The 20,259-nt window shown below is 42.2% G+C and overlaps 1 protein-coding gene across 2 annotated transcripts in view; it reads right to left on the bottom strand.

Moving 5' to 3' along the window:
- The window catches only part of SP4 (Sp4 transcription factor), a 29,051-nt gene extending 11,525 nt beyond the window's left edge, over positions 1–17,526 (bottom strand). The window contains exons 1-3 of one of the 2 annotated variants that reach the window (XM_063324989.1): positions 17,026–17,526; positions 16,249–16,349; positions 14,217–15,771 (exon numbers count right to left, since the gene is read on the bottom strand). In XM_063324989.1, coding sequence (XP_063181059.1) covers positions 14,217–15,771; positions 16,249–16,349; positions 17,026–17,032 — 1,663 coding nt within the window. In that variant the 5' untranslated portion in view covers positions 17,033–17,526. Of the gene's footprint in view, positions 1–14,216; positions 15,772–16,248; positions 16,350–16,453; positions 16,532–17,025 lie in introns of those variants that run through there. The other variant, XM_063324991.1, reaches the window with a different exon arrangement.
- Between the last annotated feature and the right edge of the window lie 2,733 nt (positions 17,527–20,259).

Genomic DNA, 20,259 nt, shown 5'->3' with positions numbered 1-20,259 from the left:
GCTTGTCAGCAGCCTACAATATTAAACTGGGGCACCTTCTGAAAGTTTATAAAATTGAGGATTTTTCAATAGAGAGGATCTAGATACAAATTAGCTTTTAGTTTGAAAGAAATGCTGCTTATTCTGAAAACAGGTGGCTGAGATAATGTTATCCATACAGGAAAAGAATGATCTCTTGACACCTTCTAGATGGAGAAAAAAGACCTATTAAAATAATCCATATGACTTCTTACTAGTGGCATTAAAATACCATTTAAAGCCTCCCAGAAATTCTGCTACAATCATGAGATCACTTGACATTACTTCTTCCTGACACACACCAAACCGCAAGACCTGATATCACTACACCTCACCATTCATAATCAAACCTTCCAGTTAACAAGAGATCTCATGTTTCAACACAGATGTCAGAAAGAGATCTAAACAAAGCATTACATGAGGGAACAGAGTCACACTTCAGTTCATCTGTGTGTGTATTATATACGAGTTCTCAAAGCAGTCACCACACATTTACACCGGCTCTTAGAAGATAAAAAGTTCTTGTTAAGTTCCTATGACTTCTTTAATATTATTTTCCTAGAAGCGTGAAACATTCTTGACTAACAAAATAATCGTTGAACTTGTTTATGACTGAACTTTATTGTACATTCTCTCAGGTTACAATGTTAAGTTACAACAAAATGCTAGTGTATAAAATAACACTGATACAAACTACTCCATTGCATTCCATTTTCTCTCAGGTCTAAGTTCTCTCTTTCTTTTGGATAGTAACTATTTATTTGACCACAGGACAACATGCAAACAACAAGGCAACCTGATACAATATTTATTTTGCAAATCAAGTGCAACAAGACTCTCAGTCACTGCAATATTGCATATATGACTGAATGTAATTAAGAACATTATAGAAATTTTTAAAGCTCCTCAAACAGAAGAACCTGCATTATTTTAGTCACTAATCTTTCCCATTTAAGCAGTTAAGTAAATGCATTACTTACTATCACAAGATCCAGAATTATCAAGATAAAGGATTGCACATCCTTTGTTCTTCAGCATCACTTAGCTTTTGAATTTTGTAGTAAAACTGCGTCTACACTTTCCCGTATACATGAGTCTACAACACACTCATGCAAGAAAACTCAACAATTTTAAGTAATCACTATGAATCCAAATAATATATATATATACACCTCTCAATCAATTTTAGGCTTCAAAGCTAATTTGCAAAATAACTCCCATAACACCACCTGCATGATTAAAGAAAGCTAATGCATGGTACCTAGGAAGTACTTTCCTACGGAGTGATTGGCCACTGAAGATCATGGTTATTAGGCTTGGCCATCCACTGTAAGTCAGAACAAGTTTCTTTTTACTACACATTGCACCTGCATTGCTATCACACTGGTCTAGTTCACCTGAGGCAGCAAGCATGGAAAACTACTCTTTGAGACAAACAGGGCAGGGAAGGGAAAGAAAGAGACTTAACTTTAATGATCCAGAGAAATCATGGGAGTCAATGTTTAGAAAATGGACCTTGGAAGGAAGAGAAATTTAAGACTTAGGCAAGGACACTTCTGGTTTCTGGTACTTAGTTCCCCAGAACAATTTGTATGGATTTCCTGTTGCTGTTGTGCAACCAGCATTCAGCAGTCAGAAAGATGACAGCATTAATCACGTAGAGGTATCTCAGTAGCATGCACATTACTACAAAATCTGAGGAACGCTTTGCAAAACATACCTAGAGCCAGCGTGGCTAACGTTGCAAAACAGAAAATTTGTTCAACTGCATATTCCAAAAATGAAAGAGAAGTTTGCAATGACATACATAATTCAATGTATATTACTACAGGACAGACAAGTAAAGTTAATGACAGCCTGTAGAGTTCCAAAGCTCTGCAAGCATTGGAGCTGATGCAGCAGCTCACTCATTCAACAACTTACTGATGCAAAGCAAAGGGGGAAAAGAGGTTTCTCATTTCTCCTTCCTCTGCATATCCCAACTGCGGTCACCTAGCAAACATTCTTTACTCTAACATTCTTCTTCCACAATGACATACAGATAATTTACTTTGAATAAGATTCACCAAGATTTTAAAATTAAAAAAAAAAAAAAGCATCAATAGTTTATTCCAAGATAATTTTTTTCCAAAAAAAGGGACATCTGTGTCTTCTACCTCCTACAGGGACATTGTAGCAAGTTTCTATCTGTTGATCTTTTGCCTGTTGCCAACTTTGACAAAAATTTTAAGAACTTGCTATACTTTCCTCCAAAAGCTTCCTATGTCTAATGGTTCAGTGTGTTCAAAAAATTACTGAACAGCATCATAATTAAGCTTAACTTCTGCGAAAAATATCACTTAAAAGTGCAAGATTTAATGCAGTAAAAAATAAGTTTAAGGGTTTTAAACACCTTAAAAAAAAAAAAAGCCTTTTTCCTTTGTGCAAGAATCTTATTGGCAACACAAAACGGCCAAGAAGTTTCATGAAGGTACTTCAATGACTTTTCAAAAATGTAAGGCTTTACCCCAGGTGTTTTATGACAACCTGAAGTCACTTCAGTACTTTGAGACAGAAAATAAGTCTTCCCTGCTGGTAGTATCTTTCCTTAAATGGAAAGCCAGTTGTTGGGGTTTTTTTTTATTACTTTATTAAACATAGGAAAGAGCTACCACAAATACAACCCAGAATATACAACACCTATACAGAAACAACATAAAAAAGCAATGTGTGCTCGCAGCCCAGAGAGCCAACCGTATCCTGGACTGCATCAAAAGCAGCGTGGCCAGCAGGTTGAGGGAGGTGATTCTGCCCCTTGACTCTGCTCTGGTGAGACCCCACCTGCAGTACTGTGTCCAGCTTTGGAGTCCCCAGCATAAGAAGGGCATGGACCTCTTGCAGCAAGTCCAGAGGAGGGCCATAAAGATGACCAGGGGGCTGGAGCACCTCCCCTGTGAAGACAGGCTGAGAGAGTTGGGTCCGGGGGGTAGAGAAGGGTCTGGGGAGACCTTATAGCAGCCTTCAAATACAGAAAAGTATCTGAAGGGGGCCTACAGGAAAGATGGGGAGGGACTGTTTATCAGGGAGTGTAGCGATAGGATAAGGGGTAATGTTTTTAAACTGAAAAAGGGTAGATTTAGATTAGATATTAGGAAGAAATTCTTTACTGTGAGGGTGATGAGGCACTGGAACAGGTTGCCCAGAGAAGCTGTGGATGCTCCATCTTTGAGCAACCTGGTCTAGTGAGAGGTGTCCCTGCCCACGGCAGGGGGGCTGGAACTAGATGATCTTAAGGTGCCCTCCAACTCTAACCATTCTATAATTCTATGAAAATTAACCACTGAGTTACAGTTTCACAAAATTTAGTCTTGCACAACCAAGTAGAGGTTTCAGTCAAAACAAAGCAGTGTCTCTGCTTGTTCTGGATGCTGTGGCTTTAAATGGAAAGAAAATACAGTCAATTTATTAGGTATTCTAAAGAAGGAGTTGGAATGAGGAAAAATAACCTGCTATACTACTGCTAAGGCAGTAGTATAACAAAAATCCCTGATTTTCATCATCATTGAAAAAGCAGTCAAAAAGAAAAGTGTATTTAGAATGAGTGTTCAGGAATACTTCCTCACACAAGTAATTCCCTGCGTACTGAACCTTAGAGTAAACAGATAACTGAAAACCCAAGCACCAACTGTGCTACCAAATGTCAGATGCACTACATGGAAACTACTAATAGATCTAAGAAATGTAGGTTTTTAAGTTTACTTTTACTGAACATCTCCATCTACCCCATCACCCCACCCAAACTGTCAGGTCATTCTACAGCTTACAGCCACAACAGAACTTGGACCAGTTCTTTTTTCCAACTCTTCCCCTTAAATCTGTATTGGGTATGGGACTAGAAAAAAAACTTGTTGACTGTTAGTCTCTACAGTTTGACTAGAGGAGCTCAATACCTGACAAACTGTAACAATAAAAAAAACATATAATTAAATACCTACCTTACACACTTCTACCATATGGAAAATAAAATAGTAGTCTCAGAAAGCCTGTTTTTCACCATCTCAGTTCCATTTCTGCATACTACCATGGAAATAGTAATAGCCTAATCTTGAAAGGACCAAATGAGGCTGACATTAAAAAAATGCAAGGTAAGTTTCCAGTACCCTGTTTGCTTTTTTGGGGGGAGGAGTGGGGGATTTTTTGTTGGGTTTTGTGGCATTTTTCTACTACAGTTTAGCTAGCTTACATATTTTACACCTCACTAGAAGGTTCACAAATGTCCTTGAAGTAAACTTTTTGGCAATATGAAATGCTATCTTTACATTAATCAAGATAAAAATAAACACGAGTCTATGCACAGGAGGGATTAGTTAACAGATGCATACATTCAAAATGTTCTCAACATAAAAGAAAATAGCTGATTTTAAAACTAGGTTAAATTGTATAGCAGTTGATAATTTATTCAGAACAAAAAAAACACACTGGCAAGGTGATTAAAAGTTATTAATGGGAAAAACAAGATTCATAAAACATTTTTAAAGACCTTTTACAGTAAGACTAAACATGAGACACAAGCCTTGGTTTTATAACAGCCTATGGGTAGGTAGGTTAACCAATACAAAGACTAATTTGTTTATCAAAAATGTAAAAACTGTAACTTTGTTACAGCCTTCATCAGGCACGGACCAACAGATCTACATATTATAGAATCACAGAAGGGCCACGCATATCTCCAGGATCCAAACCCCTGGAATTTCTGCCAGCTCCTTCTGTAACATTGTTATCCCTATAAAACAGTATGCTTAATCTTCCTTTTTGGTTCAGAACAACTGAAGACCTTGATGGTTTAGTCAGAGTTACTTCTTGATGACCAAAGAAACAAGACAACCAAGGCCCATATTTCTTAGACTTCAGTATTTTGCTCAAGGTAAAAGCGGTCACATCATCACTTGAAAGTAGTCTATAATTAAGAAAAGTCAGACTTGTACCTAACATGTATCCCAAGTTTGTTTTGGCAGAAGGATATTACCTGTTCATTTTCTCTTTACAACAAAATGATACTAGACTGCCAATCTATTAAGACTAATTATGCATGTTGGGATAACATGGTTTACCAATAATCAGCTGATTAAGGTATATGACTTTTAGCCACCGTCAGTAGTACAAAACATCACTCGAAACTCCATTCTTAAGAACGGATGCATATTGAAATCCATAGAACTATTGCCCAAACTAACCTAAGCGTGTGCTGATGCTACATTTCTCAAGAGACCGCAGATATCCAGAGCTATTGTCTTGGTGAAAGTGTCATGACAAGAGCAAAATATTCCCTATAAAAAACTGTATTTCATTATGCAGTCCTGACTACTTCCAAAGCTACTATGCTACAGCATATGAATAAACCAACTTCTATTAACTAAGTTATCCATTAAAAATTACTGATCTTTGAAAAATGTAGCTGTTTTTCAATAATAAAAATGTTTACACTTGAAATTAACATTTCCTTTAGAACATGACATCCCATTCCACATATAGTTACATTTTTCAATAATCGCCATTGCCATGAAACATTTTAAATATATTAACAGTAAGAATTGATTTGTCTTGTCTACCAGTAGCAAAATCACATGAAGCTAAGTACTCTATAAGTTAAGTTACACTGGGGAAGCTATTGAAATCAGATTTTAAATATGCTTCTCACCGCACGCCTGCCCTGGGTGGTAATGGAAGAACAAGAAGGTCGGCTTTGTGTGGATCTAAGCACCCTTAAAAAAAAATAAAATAATACTAACAGGCTGATGAAGATGTGCAGTATCACTCAGTTTGCTTGCTTGACATTTTCTGACAAAGAAAGTTCAGCCAACTCATTTTCTGGTCTATATGCTCCAATTTCTGACAATAAGGAATGAGAGCGCAGATGTCAAAACCCGATATTCTCAGAGAGTGCATCTGTACTGATGAAACATTTTTATAAGACCACGTACTCTAACAGGGAAATACAGTTTTACTAACATTCTTCTTTGAAGACTTAAGAACTTACATTTAATTCTTGCAGCTGATAGAATAGAAACAACTCATTAGAAACGTGTTTCACCTCACAATTATGAGCAAAGCTGGTACTTGAAATTACTCCCCTCCCCACTTTATCTAAAAATAATGATGAAGTCATGCCTTGCTACTCACAGGTCAGGCAGAAAAAGCTTGTTTTACTAAGCCACCTTTATCAGGTTATTCTCCACAAGCAATTTAGCTGAGCAGGTAGATTATGCATTCCTTATGCACGAAGTTCAGGAACAGTTTATTGTTACTTTATTTTTAAGCTACCATCATCAAGGCAAACATTTGTTTTCACCAGCAGTTGTTAAACTGTTTCTGCCACTATTTTGAATTTCAGTTTAAGAAAATCCCACAACCAAAGCAATTTTGTAATTAGAAAAGTAAATGCTTCTATAATTGCTCTGAAGCATTTGAAAAGGATGCTAATGCTACAATATTTAGAACACTGTGGTTCAGCAACAATTCTCAGCTCAAGGCAACCTGCGAACAGTTGCAGGTGACCTTTCATGACTTTGGAAAAACTATGCTAAATTTCTATACTCCTCCCAACTACACCCTCAGAGTGCCAAGTAACACACTATGAAGTAAAAAACTAAGAAAAACTCCTGCATTTTTTCTGGTCTTGGAAAATAGCTCAGTTCTTTGTACTTATCTTTTTACTGCAGATTCCATAGCTTGAAGCTTGTTTCTTTCAAGGTATTTGCAGCAGCTTGTTTGCCAATGAACATCCAGGGAAACACTGGATGTTATTCAAAAGATCACACAACCACTATCCTTCAGCTCCTTCGACTTCCACCCTTGGTATTTATATTTGCCAGTTTGCTTGTAGATACTGTGGCTATTTTAAACTTTTTTCACCTTGTTACACCTACAGGCATCTCTCCTTGCTTAGAATACAACTCACTGAGTTCTGCTTTACACATACTCACTATTACGTTAACATGAGCAAGGAGACCCACAAGTTACTTTTCATGTAAATGCTCTTTCTTTCATACAATAACTGAAGTCCTAGAATATTACACTTCTGATTAAACACCTTCCCCTCACTTAATAACTGGCATATGTGACAGAGATAATAGAAGACTGTGAGTGGTATAGAGGTGAATCAGATAATTTAATTTTTCTTAATACAGGAGTTTGAGAACATTAAATAAAAATTGTGTCTTACACAACAATTTGGACAATTTATTGCAGACAAGTATTGAACATGTAAAAAATTTACAGATTCAAAAAAGACAAATTCACTGAAGCAAAGAAATCCATAAAGGATTATTAAATATAAACAATAAAAAATAAAAATTCCCAGTTCTGGCACAGGAAAATCTGAGCTGCAGATCACTGAACGGTGGAAAGAGTATCTCAGCAGATTATTCTTGCATGCATCACCTGCAGTCAGCATCAGACAGGGTCAGAAACACCTTTGACTCTCATATTCATAGAATCATAGAATGGTTACAGCTGGAAAGGACCTTAAAGATCATTTAGTTCCAACCCCCCTGCTGTGGGCAGGGACACCTCCCACTTGATCAGGTTGCACAAAGCCCCATTCCCCCTGGCCTTGAACACTTCCAGGGATAAGGCATCCACAACTTCTCTGGGCAACCTCACCACCCTCACAGTAAAGAATTTCTTCCTTACATTCAATCTAAACCCATCCTTTTTCAGTTCAAAACTGCTGCCCCTTGCCCCTTTTTACCAAGGGAAGCCTTGGTAAAAAGTATCTCTCAGTCTTTCTTAGACGCTCCCTTTGTATATTGAAGGGCTGCAATAAAGTCTCCCCAGAGCTTCACAAGTCTGAACAACCCCAATTCTGTTAGCCTTTCTTCATAGGAGACATGTTCCAGCCCTCTGATCATTTTCATGGCTCTCCTCTGGACCCTCTCCAACAGGTCTATGTCTGTCTTCCACCGGGGACCCCAGAACTGGACGCAGTACTACAGATGGGGTCTCACAAGAGCAGACAAGAAGGAGAGAATCCCACCCATCAACCTGCTAGCCTCGCTTCTTTTTTTGCGGCTTTTTATGCAGCCCAGGATATGGTTGGTTTTCTGGGCTACAAGCACACATTGCTGGCTTACATCCAGCTTTTCATCTACCAATATGCCCAAGTCTTTCTCCACAGGGCCGCTCTCAATCCCTTCATCACCCAGTCTGTACTGGGTGATATTGGGGATTGCTCCAACACAAATGCAGGACCTTGCACTTGCCCTTGCTGAAGCTCATGAGGTTCACACGGGCTCACTTCTCAAGTCTGTCCAGGTGTCTCCAAATGGCATCCTGTTCCTGAGGCACATCACCTGCACCACTCAGCTCAGTGTTGTCTGCAAACTTGTTGACGGTGCACTCAATCCCACTCTCTGTCTCACTGATGAAGATATTGAACAGTACTGGTCCCAATACAGACCCCTAAGGGACACCACTGATTACTGATCTCCATTTGGAGATTGAGCCATTGACAACAACTCTTTGAATGTAGCCATACAGTCAGCTCCTTATCCATCTAATAGTCCATCCACAAAACCCGTATCTCTCCAAGGCTATTGTATGGGACCATGTCAAAGTCACAGTAGATGATATCAGCTGCTCTTCCCTTACCTACCACCACAGTCACTTGATCGTAGAAGGCTGCCACATTAGTCAGGCACGATTTACCCCTGTGAAGCCATGTGGGCGCTCTCTAATCACCTCTGTCAACCATATGCCTTGACATAGCTTCTGGGAGGATTTGTTCCATGATCTTACCAGGCACAGAGGTGGGGCTGACTGGTTGGTAGTTCCCAGGTCCTCCTTTTTACCCTTTTTAAAAATGGGTGTCATGTTTTCCTTTTTCCAGTCACTGTTGTGGAGTTACATGCATTAAATCTTGTGTATCATTTTATTCCTGTTTAAAGAATTTGGTAGAATGTTTCAAACTCCCCTGCAAAGTTTGAACCAGAATGACAGTAATACCTAAACAATGTCTTCAGTCTTTGAACAGCATGTCACAAAACTAGTGACTGTTACACAAGAAGAGTTATTAAAGAAGGAAAGGGAAGAGAAAGCCTTGAAGACAGGATGAAGTTGGATGCAGACAAACGAGAAAAGGCACAAGATCGTAGGAGATCTGGAGGTATTGACAGACTGCATAACTACCAATAGCAGTGCAATGAAAAGTAGTGGTCAAGGAGAAAAATGTCTTAGTAACTCATATTACTACAAAGTATGAAACAAAAGGGCAAGGTTCATTATGTTTTTAAAGTGCCCCAATAAGAATGCTTGGTATTAGACTTCATTGTCATTAATAAATGTTTTAGAGTCCACAGCACATCCCTACAAAAGACTTAAAACTCTCCAGTTCCAGTATTGCCAGGCAACGGACTGTTCCACTGAACAGAAGTCATTCCTCCAGGTTATTTTCGAGAATGAATTCCAAATTCCCCATTAATTCAGGCCACGTCACCACTCATCTTAAACAAAATGGCTTGAACTTGAGTTGCAAGGTGATGGAATCTGGTGATTTTTGCCTAGAACAACTAACAAAGTCTGGACTAAGTATACATAAATATAATTAATATTTTTCACTATTTTTAAAACAAAAGCCTCTTGTACACTTTTGTATGGGACAAACACTTGCATCATGATGTAACAAAATTACTTTGAGATGTACAATTGAAGTAGGATCTATTACTTTTTGTTTTCTGCGTAAGAAACAGGTAATTATTCTGAAAAGACACCATCTCCACCACCGATAGATTCCCACTATCAGCAAAAACAATGAACAAGTTCAGAAAAAGCTTGCAACCTCTTCTGAGGGCTCCAGTGATAGAAATCCTACAGGCAGAACATAAAACTTTTACCGGGAAGCTATTAATACTCAGCATTACAGTTTAACTGGTCTGTTTTATCTCACCCCATATTCTTCAGCATACACAAATGTTCACATTCTGTGCTATTCCTAAAACTTGTATACTCCAAGCCCAATGTGTTGAGGGACAAAGAAACTTAGCCCAGCAAAAGGAAATGGCTTTATGAATGATATATTTTTCTTAGCACCATCTAGTACTAAACCAAGTTTTTCCCACATAGTCATTTATGTTGTCAATTAACACATCTGGACAAGTGAAAGGGCTGGAAAATAAGCTTTAAAAAGGCAAGTGATACCTTATTTTAAGAAGGGGATGGTGGGGCAGGGGGACGGGACAAGAATCCTTTAAACTTGCATCTGCAGCTGTCACAGCAGAAGCCTTGAAAAAAACGCAAGGGAACTGTGCAGTACCTGGTTGTCCCCAAGCTCACAGGGGCTACATTCACGAAGTCACCGCCTGTTAACATTAAGGCTATCCCATTCCACAGGGAATCACGTATAAAACAATTCACACAGCACAGAAGAAATGCAGTTTACAGAATGAGCTTGTTTAAAGTCCATGACAGGTTCTGATCTCACAGCAAGGCAGGTATTTGTAGATCCTCGCGTGTTCAAGTAAACACAGTTGCTTTTATGTCATTTGTTGTTTGATTAGCTCTTAATTAAAATAATTGTTTAAAGATCTGTCTTTAAAGCTCAGATACTTCGTTTCTATCTTCTCATCCAGCTTTTTTCTGTACATTTAATTACTCCTTTGACTACACTTTGTGATTCTGTGAAATTTTGCTGAGAAGACGTACAAAGTGGTATAGACTGGAAGGGACCCTCTGGAGGTCATCTGGTCCAACCACCCTGCTCAACCAAGGTCACCTAGAGAAGATTGTCCAGGACCACGTCCAGACAGTTTTTCAATATCTCCAAAGATGGAGAGTCCACAACCTCCCTCAGCAATCTGTGCCAGTGCTTGGTCACTCTTACAGTAAAAAAAGTAATTTTCCCCTATATCATTGATATTGAAAGAGTTCTTCCTCAGGCCAGAAAGTGAAACGATGTGAGAACTTCTCTGCTTTACCCTGCTTTTTGACCACACCAATATATATACAATATATTGGTGTATATTGTATACATCAATATATATATATACAACCCAAAGTGTGATACTTACCAAGAGCAAGGTTTGAACTTTTAACTGAAAAACGCAACAAAACAAAAGAAAACCCAAAGACACTTACTCTTCTTGCTTGGCTTACAATAGAGCCTACACAGCTTGGGACCAGAGACTTTGAGTAACACAGATTATAAAAAGCAGACCAAAACATACTTGACGATTTTAATATTTTTCTTTCCAATGTGAAATTTGTCTCTTTTGGAATTTAGAATCCATTTGACCAAAAAAAAAAGAGACTTTCCTAAAAGAGTTCTATAGCTTAGCATTTCCTAACAATTTTAAGCTGAGAATTTTTATTTGCAATTAAATATTTAGAGTTCTGTTGCTTTACTATTTCATTTATTACTGAAAAACTAGGAAAAAGGTACCTAAATTACCCCATTGTAGAAATAACTAGGAAAAACAATGTTCATAGGACAGAAATACAACACAAATAAACAGTTATTTCAGACAAATACTTATCGTGAATTTTTTTTTCCTGAAACTCAGATGGCTTGATCAGTTGGGTTTCCTTGAAGGACAAAGTAACTTTATTTTTCTAACAAAGTTAGAGCTTCTGAATCAATGCATGGGATAAGTCCTTCACTCAGTCTTTTCCCTGACACTTTCTGGACATCCTCCATATGGCTTATTTCTAACACCTGCTTCTACTGCTTATTTGTAGCAATTTATCCACTTTTGGAGAATTCAATTAATATACAAAAGAGTTCACACCGACAGTCTTAGGTACTGCAGAAAAACAATGGAAATACCAGTCTGCAGATGTTGAGGTAACTGAGCAGTTTGATTTTGTTTTTTTAAAAAGGTTTCCTGTAACAATAACAGCAAAAAAACATTTCAAATAAAGCCCAGCAATTCTGAGGAAGTTAATACCTCTGATCAAGACAGGCTACTCCTTATAGTGGCAAGCAAAGTTTAGATTTCAACGTGTTCGTAATTTTCTATTTCATAACCATTCTTTCCTTGAATACTTAATATAGCATTAAGGACTGCACATGACATTCTTCACCCTCCTTTCCATGCTACCATGTCTCCCATTCCCAAAGTATAGCATCAGGAAGTTTCACAGAAGAGAAGTAGAGACAAATAAGAGGAAAAAATGATAACTAATCTCTCACATTCTCAAAGTTCGCTCTTCTCCATAACCTCAAGCCTTGGGAAACAGGAATAGTATTTTACGTGCGAAGGAATGGAGAAAAGGTGGGAGGATTCACTGCTGCTAGCACAAAATTGTAAGTGCTACGGAAACAGCCATAAGGCCTACCTGGATTAAAAAAAGAAAAAAAAAACAAAACAAAACAAAAAAAAACCCAAAAAACGTGGAGGGGAATTCAATGGTCACAAAGCTTAAATTCAATTAATGTATGAACCCTGTATGACAAAGGCTTGGCTTCTCCACGACCATACTTGTGACTCATTCCCTTTCTTTCACCCTCAATTACAAATTTCAATCTCTTTATTTTCCAAAAGATATGACATGTGAGCAGAGGTGCAGTCAAGATAACTAAGCAAGATGACATTCAGAATCTCTTGTTCTAATACCTATTAGGGCATACTAAACAGTTGTACACCATTAGTAAACAGCAAAAACCTGCATACAGAAAGGTTCTTCCTGTACCCCCAAATCTAAGCTGTTCCCAAGCAGGCTTGCTATGAAGAATCCCCTACCAAAGTAGGAACTTCTAACAACACTAGTCAATCACCACCTTCTTAACAAGAAAAATTTTTCCAAGGCAAATTGGACTGCAAGATATTGTAGCAGCTGGTCAGCTCCAGCTGACTGAAACTTCTTTTTGAACCATTACAGCTAAACACAAGGTCAAGATTTTAATTCCGATTACCCAGATTAACATATCTGTAACACTCCGCAAGTAAACCAGGTTTAGTGCATCCAACCCAGCTCATGCCATCAAGTGCTGAACAGTACCATAGCAGATGAAATTCTCCCAATGGCAAATTTCTTATTATGAAATTATGTTTAGCCTCTTCTAAAGTGTTTAAACTAAAGGGAACAACCTTTTTCTAGTTAAACATTTCTTATCTTAGCATATGATTATTAAAAAAAAAAAAAAGGATTAAGAGTCAACATGATACTAACATTTGTTTATGCAGACAGGACAGTAGTTAAACATGAGTTTTTTCTTACCATATACTTTCCTTTCTTATACTAAAAAACTGTATCTGTTGTCGGTTTATTATAAGAAAAAAGTTTATTGTAACTACCACAACAGAAGACTTTCACCTATACGAAATAAAACCAAGCTTATGCAAGCAGTTATCAAACTGGCAGAGAGAACCCCTAAATCAAGTTTTACCTGAAGTGTTAAGAGTTTACAAATTTTATATATAAAGTTCCCCTACTGAGACACTGCAGAGACCTTGCACAGAATTTATTTTAGAACTAAACTCTGTTATTCAGCCTAGAGCCTTTCAAGAGCTCCTTTCCCAACTATTAGACCAGCATAACCAAGCAGGCATTTCATAATACGTATCAAAAGTTCATCAGCAAATACCGAGGTACAATTACCAGTTGTTTTTATTTTTTTAAAAGGACAAGTCACAGGAACTATGCTGTGCACAAGCATACCTTATACCACTCAATCTCTTTGCAGAGCTCAAACTTTTAAGGGAACAACTTTAGGAGCTAGTGCAGAATACAACAAATAGTTCCATACAAACGCATGCCATGACACAAGACATGCCAGTTCACACACTGTCACCTTTCTCATCCTACATCCCCCATGCAGAGATTAGGAATACTACCTCGTTGGAAAAAGCTTTTTGTTGTTGTTTTTTAAACACATGAAAGCTCTGACAGTAAAGTCTCACGTTCATTCCCAAAGCCTACCAGTCTTTAATAAGATGGAGAATAGGATCATTTAAGGATAGTTATCAAATAGAAACAGTTCCATCTCAATTTACGCAACTGGTAATATTAGCTCAATTTTTAGGAGAAGCGTCTGCTGTTTTAAAATCTGAATTTTAGTGATAACATATTTCCTCACAGTTAAGGTTTTAATATTTATTACTGAAAATCCTGAAAAAAAAAAGTATAATTCAAAACTGTCTGGTATTCTTGCAATAGTTTTTAAAAAAAAAAAACCAAAAACAAAGCAAAACAAAACAACCCCAAAACTTTGTCAGACCACTCACCCGCAACACTCGTAATGGTAACAGGAACTCCTTGAACTTGAACACCTGCAGCACCCAGGTTGGCAACACTTACTGTTTGAAGATTAGGTACTGAAGCAAGCTGGGCAGCGTTCAGGGTGATGGGGGTACCAGCAACAGCCACTGGTGCAATCTGGGCAATGGTTGTGCCACCACTTGAAGACACGGGGGTAATAGTTAGCTGTTGGGGTAACCCAGCATTTTGAACTTGAAGATTTGAAAGGCTCTGCAGATTCTGAACCTGTACAGTTTGCCAGCTGATCTGCCCTGATGGTGTTAAAGTTGGAGCCCTGATGAGCACCTGAGTTGGACTCACTGCCTGCAGCTGAACGTTCTGCAAAGGCTGCTGCTGGATGGTCTGTATAGTCTGTCCTGACTGGAGCTGAAACGACTGTGGAGGAATGGCCTGAATAATCTGCTGTTGAGGCTGCTGGATCTGTATCTGCTGCAGAATAGGCTGACCTACGATTTGGACCTGCTGAAGGGAACTCGACTGATCCTGGACATTCTGTAGTCCATTGGACTGAAGCTGACTGGAGCTCTGTGCTTCAGAGTCTGTAGCGGTTTGAGGTTCCTCAGTTGTCTGCTCTGAACTGCTGCCTGCTGTGCTTGTGTACTGTCCTGTTTCTGCAGAGCTTACTAGCGTGTCACTGCTCGTTAGAGATGTTGAGGCAGTGGTCGTAGAGGTGGAAGATGAGGAAGGAGACTCTGGCATTGTAGTAACAGAGGCAGAAGTGACGGGCGTTGATGCTAGCTGATTTCCATTAGAAACTCCACTCTCAGTAGACTGGCCAACTTGACCCGAACCTCCTCCAGCTGCCACATTGTTTATCACAGGCAATGCTAGGGTTACCCCACCAATGTTTATAGGTAACGTCGTTACAACCTGCGCCTGAGTACCAGGAATAGTTTGCAGTTGCAGTGGTATGGAAACACCAGGCCTAATTTGGACTGGAACTGTCTGATTCGCTAGGTTTTGAGCAAGAACGCTCCCTGAAGCTGTCCTATTTGCAGTTGTGAGGATAGCTTGATTATTCCCTGCAGGAATAAGCTGAATTTGACCCTGTATGTCTTGCAGACCAGTAGCATTAGAGGGATTGATTTGAAGCTGTTGACCTTCTGTTGTCTGAATCTGTGGGATCACTTGGTATTGGACACTACCACTTGGATTTTGTACTTGAATGACTTGGAATTGTCCAGGGGTTGTTGCAGAAGAATTGCCCGATTTGGTTTTTGAAGGAGATGCACTTCCATTGTTACTGCTGGAGGGACTTGCTGCACTCGAGGCAACGGAAGATCCTTGTTGAGCAACATTATTTTCTTTTGAAGCAGAAGGAGCAGCGGCAACAAGCTGCCAAGCGTTTCCAGCAAGCTGAGTTGTTACCAATTCTAGTTGCTGTGGCTGATTCTGAAGCTGCACCAAACCTTGATTTGGATCTATAATAATCTGCTGCTGTCCAGTTCCTTGATTCTCACCAGGAGTTCCTATTTTGCTGCAAGTGGCTGCTAGCAAAGCGAGAGGTGAAGGCTGAGAATCCTATCCGGAGAGAGAGAAAACAGAACAGATTCAGGAGACAAGCATGAGTATGAACCATCAGAAGTAAGCATTAAGGTTTACACAGGAAGCCAAAAAAAAAAAAAAAAAAGGGCTTCTGCATAGAGACCAATGATATGGTTCTGAAAAAGGAAGTATGTATTTCTGTATATAATCTGTAAACATAAAGCCCTCAATTATCGATGAATATGCGACAGCCAGGACATCAACTGCATCCTCAATCCAGTATTTCTTTTCCCCCTAAAATAAACAAAAATTTTTAAAATGCTTCTACTGCAGCTGATCACTGCAAAATACAATCAAAAAAACATGTCCAGGCAGTAAAAATATTGCACCCAACCAACTACGCCTCATCCAACCCAAAGAAAGATGCCTTGAGCAGGAAATGCTGTAAGCTGAACATTTCATTTTAAATGCTAATAGTTTGGGCACTTCCCTATTCGTGTGTGTGTGCTTTACCTGTGAGCCTCCAGTTTTCCCTTTTTTATTATTATTGTTGTTATTCTCTGCCTCGGGAGATTTCTCTCCCTCTGTGGGCATAGTTTCCTCCTTCTTTTGATCTGCAAAAATATCAAGTGTAACAGGTTAATTATTCACCTTCATTTATACAACAACAAAACCTACGAGCATATATCCTTTTTCGTTCCCAGCTTGTCGCCTTTACCTCTTCATAAAAACAACAGCGCAAATCATTATTACAAAAGAACGAGTCCTAAGAAACGTGGTTTGAAACCCAACCCATGGGGGCTGGAGAGTTAACACCCAGAAAGGGGAGGTTTGGTTTCCTCTCCCAGAGACAGCAGGAAAAAAACCACCCACAACCCTCCTCCTCCTCCTGCCCCCTAAAGCATCGACGGCCACTGAGTGGCCGTCGATGCTTTAGGGGGCAGGAGGAGGGCTGTGCATGGGAGGGAAAGAGGGAGGAAAAGAGGAATGAAGGAGGGAGGGATGTGCACAGGAGGGAGGGTTAGCGAAGAAAGGGGGAATGGAGGAGGGAGGTACGGAGGAGGCAAGTCGGAGGGGCAGGCATGGGAGGGAGAGAAGAAAGGGGGCACAGGGGGAGGCAGCACGGATGGGTGGAGGGGCAGCAAGAGAAGCGCGGGGTAAGAAGGGGGAGAAGCGGGGAAGAAAAGGGGGAACCCGGGAGGGCGGGATAGAGGGGGGATGAAGGGTGGAGGGAGGAGCGGAGGGAGGGAGGGGTGTGCACAGGAGGGAGAGAGGGAGGGGGTTACATACCGCTCATCCCGCATTAATGCCCCGCTGAGGCGCCGCTCTAGGGGGGAGGAGAAGGAGGAGGAGGAGGCGGAGGGTGGGGTGGGGGTAGCGGGGAGAAGGCCGGTCGCAGCCGGAGCTGGGAGGAGCGGGACGGCCTATTTTTCCACGAATGGCCGCCGCTGGGCTGTGGCGTAGCTGCCTCTCTCTCCGCCCGCCGCCGCCGCCGGCCTCAGCCCGCTGCCTTGACTGACGGCTGCGGGGCCGGCCGGGCGGCCGGGGGAGGCGGGGCCCGCCGGGGCCCGGCTGACGCCCACCGAGCAGGAAACCGAGCCCAGCCGCCAGCCTCTCCGGCCGCCCCGCTCCGCCTCAGCCCGGCTCCACCACGCCGCAGGCGGAGGGGGGGAGGAGGAGGCGGGGCGGGGGCGGGACGCAGACGCCCGGCGAGCCCGGCCCCGGCAAGCAGCGGGGCAGGCCCAGAGCCCTCGTCTTCCTCCTCCTCCTCCTCCTCCTCCTCCTCCTCCTCCTCGTCTGCTGGCCGGGCCAGAGGGGGCGTGGCAACCGAGGCCCGACGAGCGCGCGGGGGGAGGACGGGGCTGGGCGGGGCCCGGCCGCCGCGGGGCGGAGCCCAGCCGGAGCCGTCTCGCGCCTTCGGGGATGGGGATTGACGAGGCCACCAGCCAATCGGGCGAGGGGCTAGGCGGGGCCGCGGCCGGCGCTGGGGCCAACCGGGTGGCGCCTGCCGGCCTCGAGCGCTCGTAACTGACAAGCGCGCGGGAAGGCAGCTTCCCCCCGCTCTGAGGCGCTGCCCCCGCACCCTGCTCTGCTCAAACCGCCCCCCAGCCCGGCCGGAGAGGGAACCCCTGTGGTTCCCAGATGGAAGCCAGGGCCTATCCCCCACCGTCCCCGCTCCGCTCCTCCGTTGTAACAGCTTTCCCCAGTAACGGCAGAGGCAGGGCGGCCCAGGGCTTCCTTTCCACACCTGCTGGGGACAGTTCCCGCAGTCGGGGGCGAGGGGGGCGGGAACTAGCCTCCTCCTCCCCATTGGCTCAGCCGCCGCGGCGGGCGCGCGCGGCACGCCGGGATATGTAGTTCTGGCGTGGGCGCGGAGCATGCGCAGAGAGGGCGGGGGGGGCTCTCTGGGCGGCAGGTGCGGCACTGCAGGCCGGGCTCAGGGAGCGGGGCCTCGGGTCCCGGCGGGTCAGCGTTTTGTGTAGCCTTCGCTGCAGAGTGACAGAGCGGGAGTCAGCCCTGCGGTGGGTCAGGCTGGTCGTCGTTGCGTTACGAGAAGAAAAAATTATGGTTGTGGTGTTGGTTTCTTCCAGTTGTCATGCTGCCCGCTCCCTGTGGGAGCAGGCCCCGGTGTTGCCTGCTCAACCTGGCTGGTTTGGAAGGACAGCTGGGTAAAGCGAAACTGGTTGTGGCTGTGGTGCGGTGCAAGAAATGGTGCACCTGCAAAAACTGGCAGCATGGCAAAGCCTGTTAACACCATTCAAATTTGGAAGAAATTTGATGGTAGTGGTACATGTGTGCTGATCTGTCAGTTTAATTTTTTGTATACTACATACCTAAATTCTTTGTCAAGTAATGCAGAGCACCTACTAACCACAAGTCAGTGACAAAAGTGCCAAAGAATCTCTTTACCAGCTGTTCCAAGAGTTTCATCCTTCAAAGGGATGAGGACGCCCTCAATCTCCAGCCCAGGCCTCCAGCACACCCTCTGGAAGACGGCAAATGCAGAAATGTTAAGCTTGTCTATTGCAGAGTAAGAAAATGATCAGAAATAAACATAACACAGGCTGTTACCAGTCATTGTATGCAGTCAGAACAGACAGGTCGCAAGAAGGTGCAGCAGAAAATGACCTTACAAATGCTGAATAAATTCAGGTAAGCAAATGGTAATATCTCACAGTTTACAGCTCAGCCAAATCTCAGTGCCTTCTAGGCAGTGCCAGGGAGCGGGAAGAGTGGAGCTGCCCTGGGAGGGAGCCGGCTGCTGAGGCAACCCCAGCCCAGCATGGCAGTGTCCTTGCAGTCAGGGTGCTGTCCCCCACATCCGAGCAGGGCCAGGGTGGCAACAGGACCCGCCGATGGTCCAGTGGTCATCAGATGAGCAGGAGATGGGGTCAGCTCCACCACAGGGCTGGGTCTGGGGCCAGGTCTGAGCTCTGGTGGAGCTCTGGCCCCAGGGCAGCAGGTGGGGGTCCTGGGTGAGAGTGGTCAGGGCACCGCAGCCTAGCCCTGCCTCAGGGCTCTGAAAGGCGGGATACGAAGGGCTTCCTGAATGAGAAGTTGCATGAAGAATGGGCAAATGTATTAGCAAGGCCATTTTTTTCATGAGAGACAGTTTTTAAACTTTCACTGGATTCCACTGGATCGGTGGCTGTAGGTACAGTGCTTTTGAAAAATCTGTCTCTAGAGTGCAAAGAGTAAAAGCTCTGTCTCAATTTGGGAAGTGACTGAAGCAACAGATAAAAGATGGTGGTGGTGTAGGTGGTTTCAGTAGGGGCATCATAATTTTAATATATTTTTACAATCCACAGTTACTCCTATACCACCTACTCTTTCCCAAATTCCAAATGTCACTCTTGTTTAAATTCTTTCTGCCAACTTAAGCTTTCTGAGCCTGCCTCTTTCAGCATTGTTCCCACATTAACCAGTACCTACCCTGTGCACCCTGATACTGATTGCTCTCTGTGGGCTCTCGTAGAAGTCAGCAGAAGTCACCTGTTGAAGTAGGATTAGGTCTGAGGATGTGTATTTGTTGATACAGGAGCCCCAACTGCTATTGGAATGGATGAAAGAAAAATATCAGAAATAGGGAAAAATTAAGTAAAAGGTTTTCATTACCACAGTCTTTCAGGCTCAGAACTTTAAAAGTGTGTTGATACCCAGGAAGAGAGCACAACGTGGAAATGTGTGGGTGAGCAGAGACCCACTGAAATGCGAGGTTCCTGGCAAGATGTAGCTCAGGCATAGTATCACATGAGGGTGGCTGGTTTGCACAACAGCCCAAACTAAGAAAATCTACTTAGTGCTGAGTCTGTACAGTTTGGCATCTCTCATAGTATATATATATATGTATTGTTTAATTACAAAGAGTTTAGCTTCTTGGTTTTAGTATTTTAATTATCCTTTCTCTGTATTCATGTGGGCAGTTTTTTGCCTCTTTGTTTATCAGTTCTACATTTTGTTTCTGGTTTTCTAATCTTTTGATGACATTCTTTAGTACCATGATTTCATCATCTTCTCCATTTT

This window comes from Chroicocephalus ridibundus, chromosome 2 (genome assembly GCF_963924245.1).
Source record: "Chroicocephalus ridibundus chromosome 2, bChrRid1.1, whole genome shotgun sequence".
Lineage (NCBI taxonomy): Eukaryota > Metazoa > Chordata > Aves > Charadriiformes > Laridae > Chroicocephalus > Chroicocephalus ridibundus.
The sequence above is the reverse complement of the archived record's forward strand: the minus strand, read 5'-3'. Positions and strand labels throughout refer to the sequence as shown.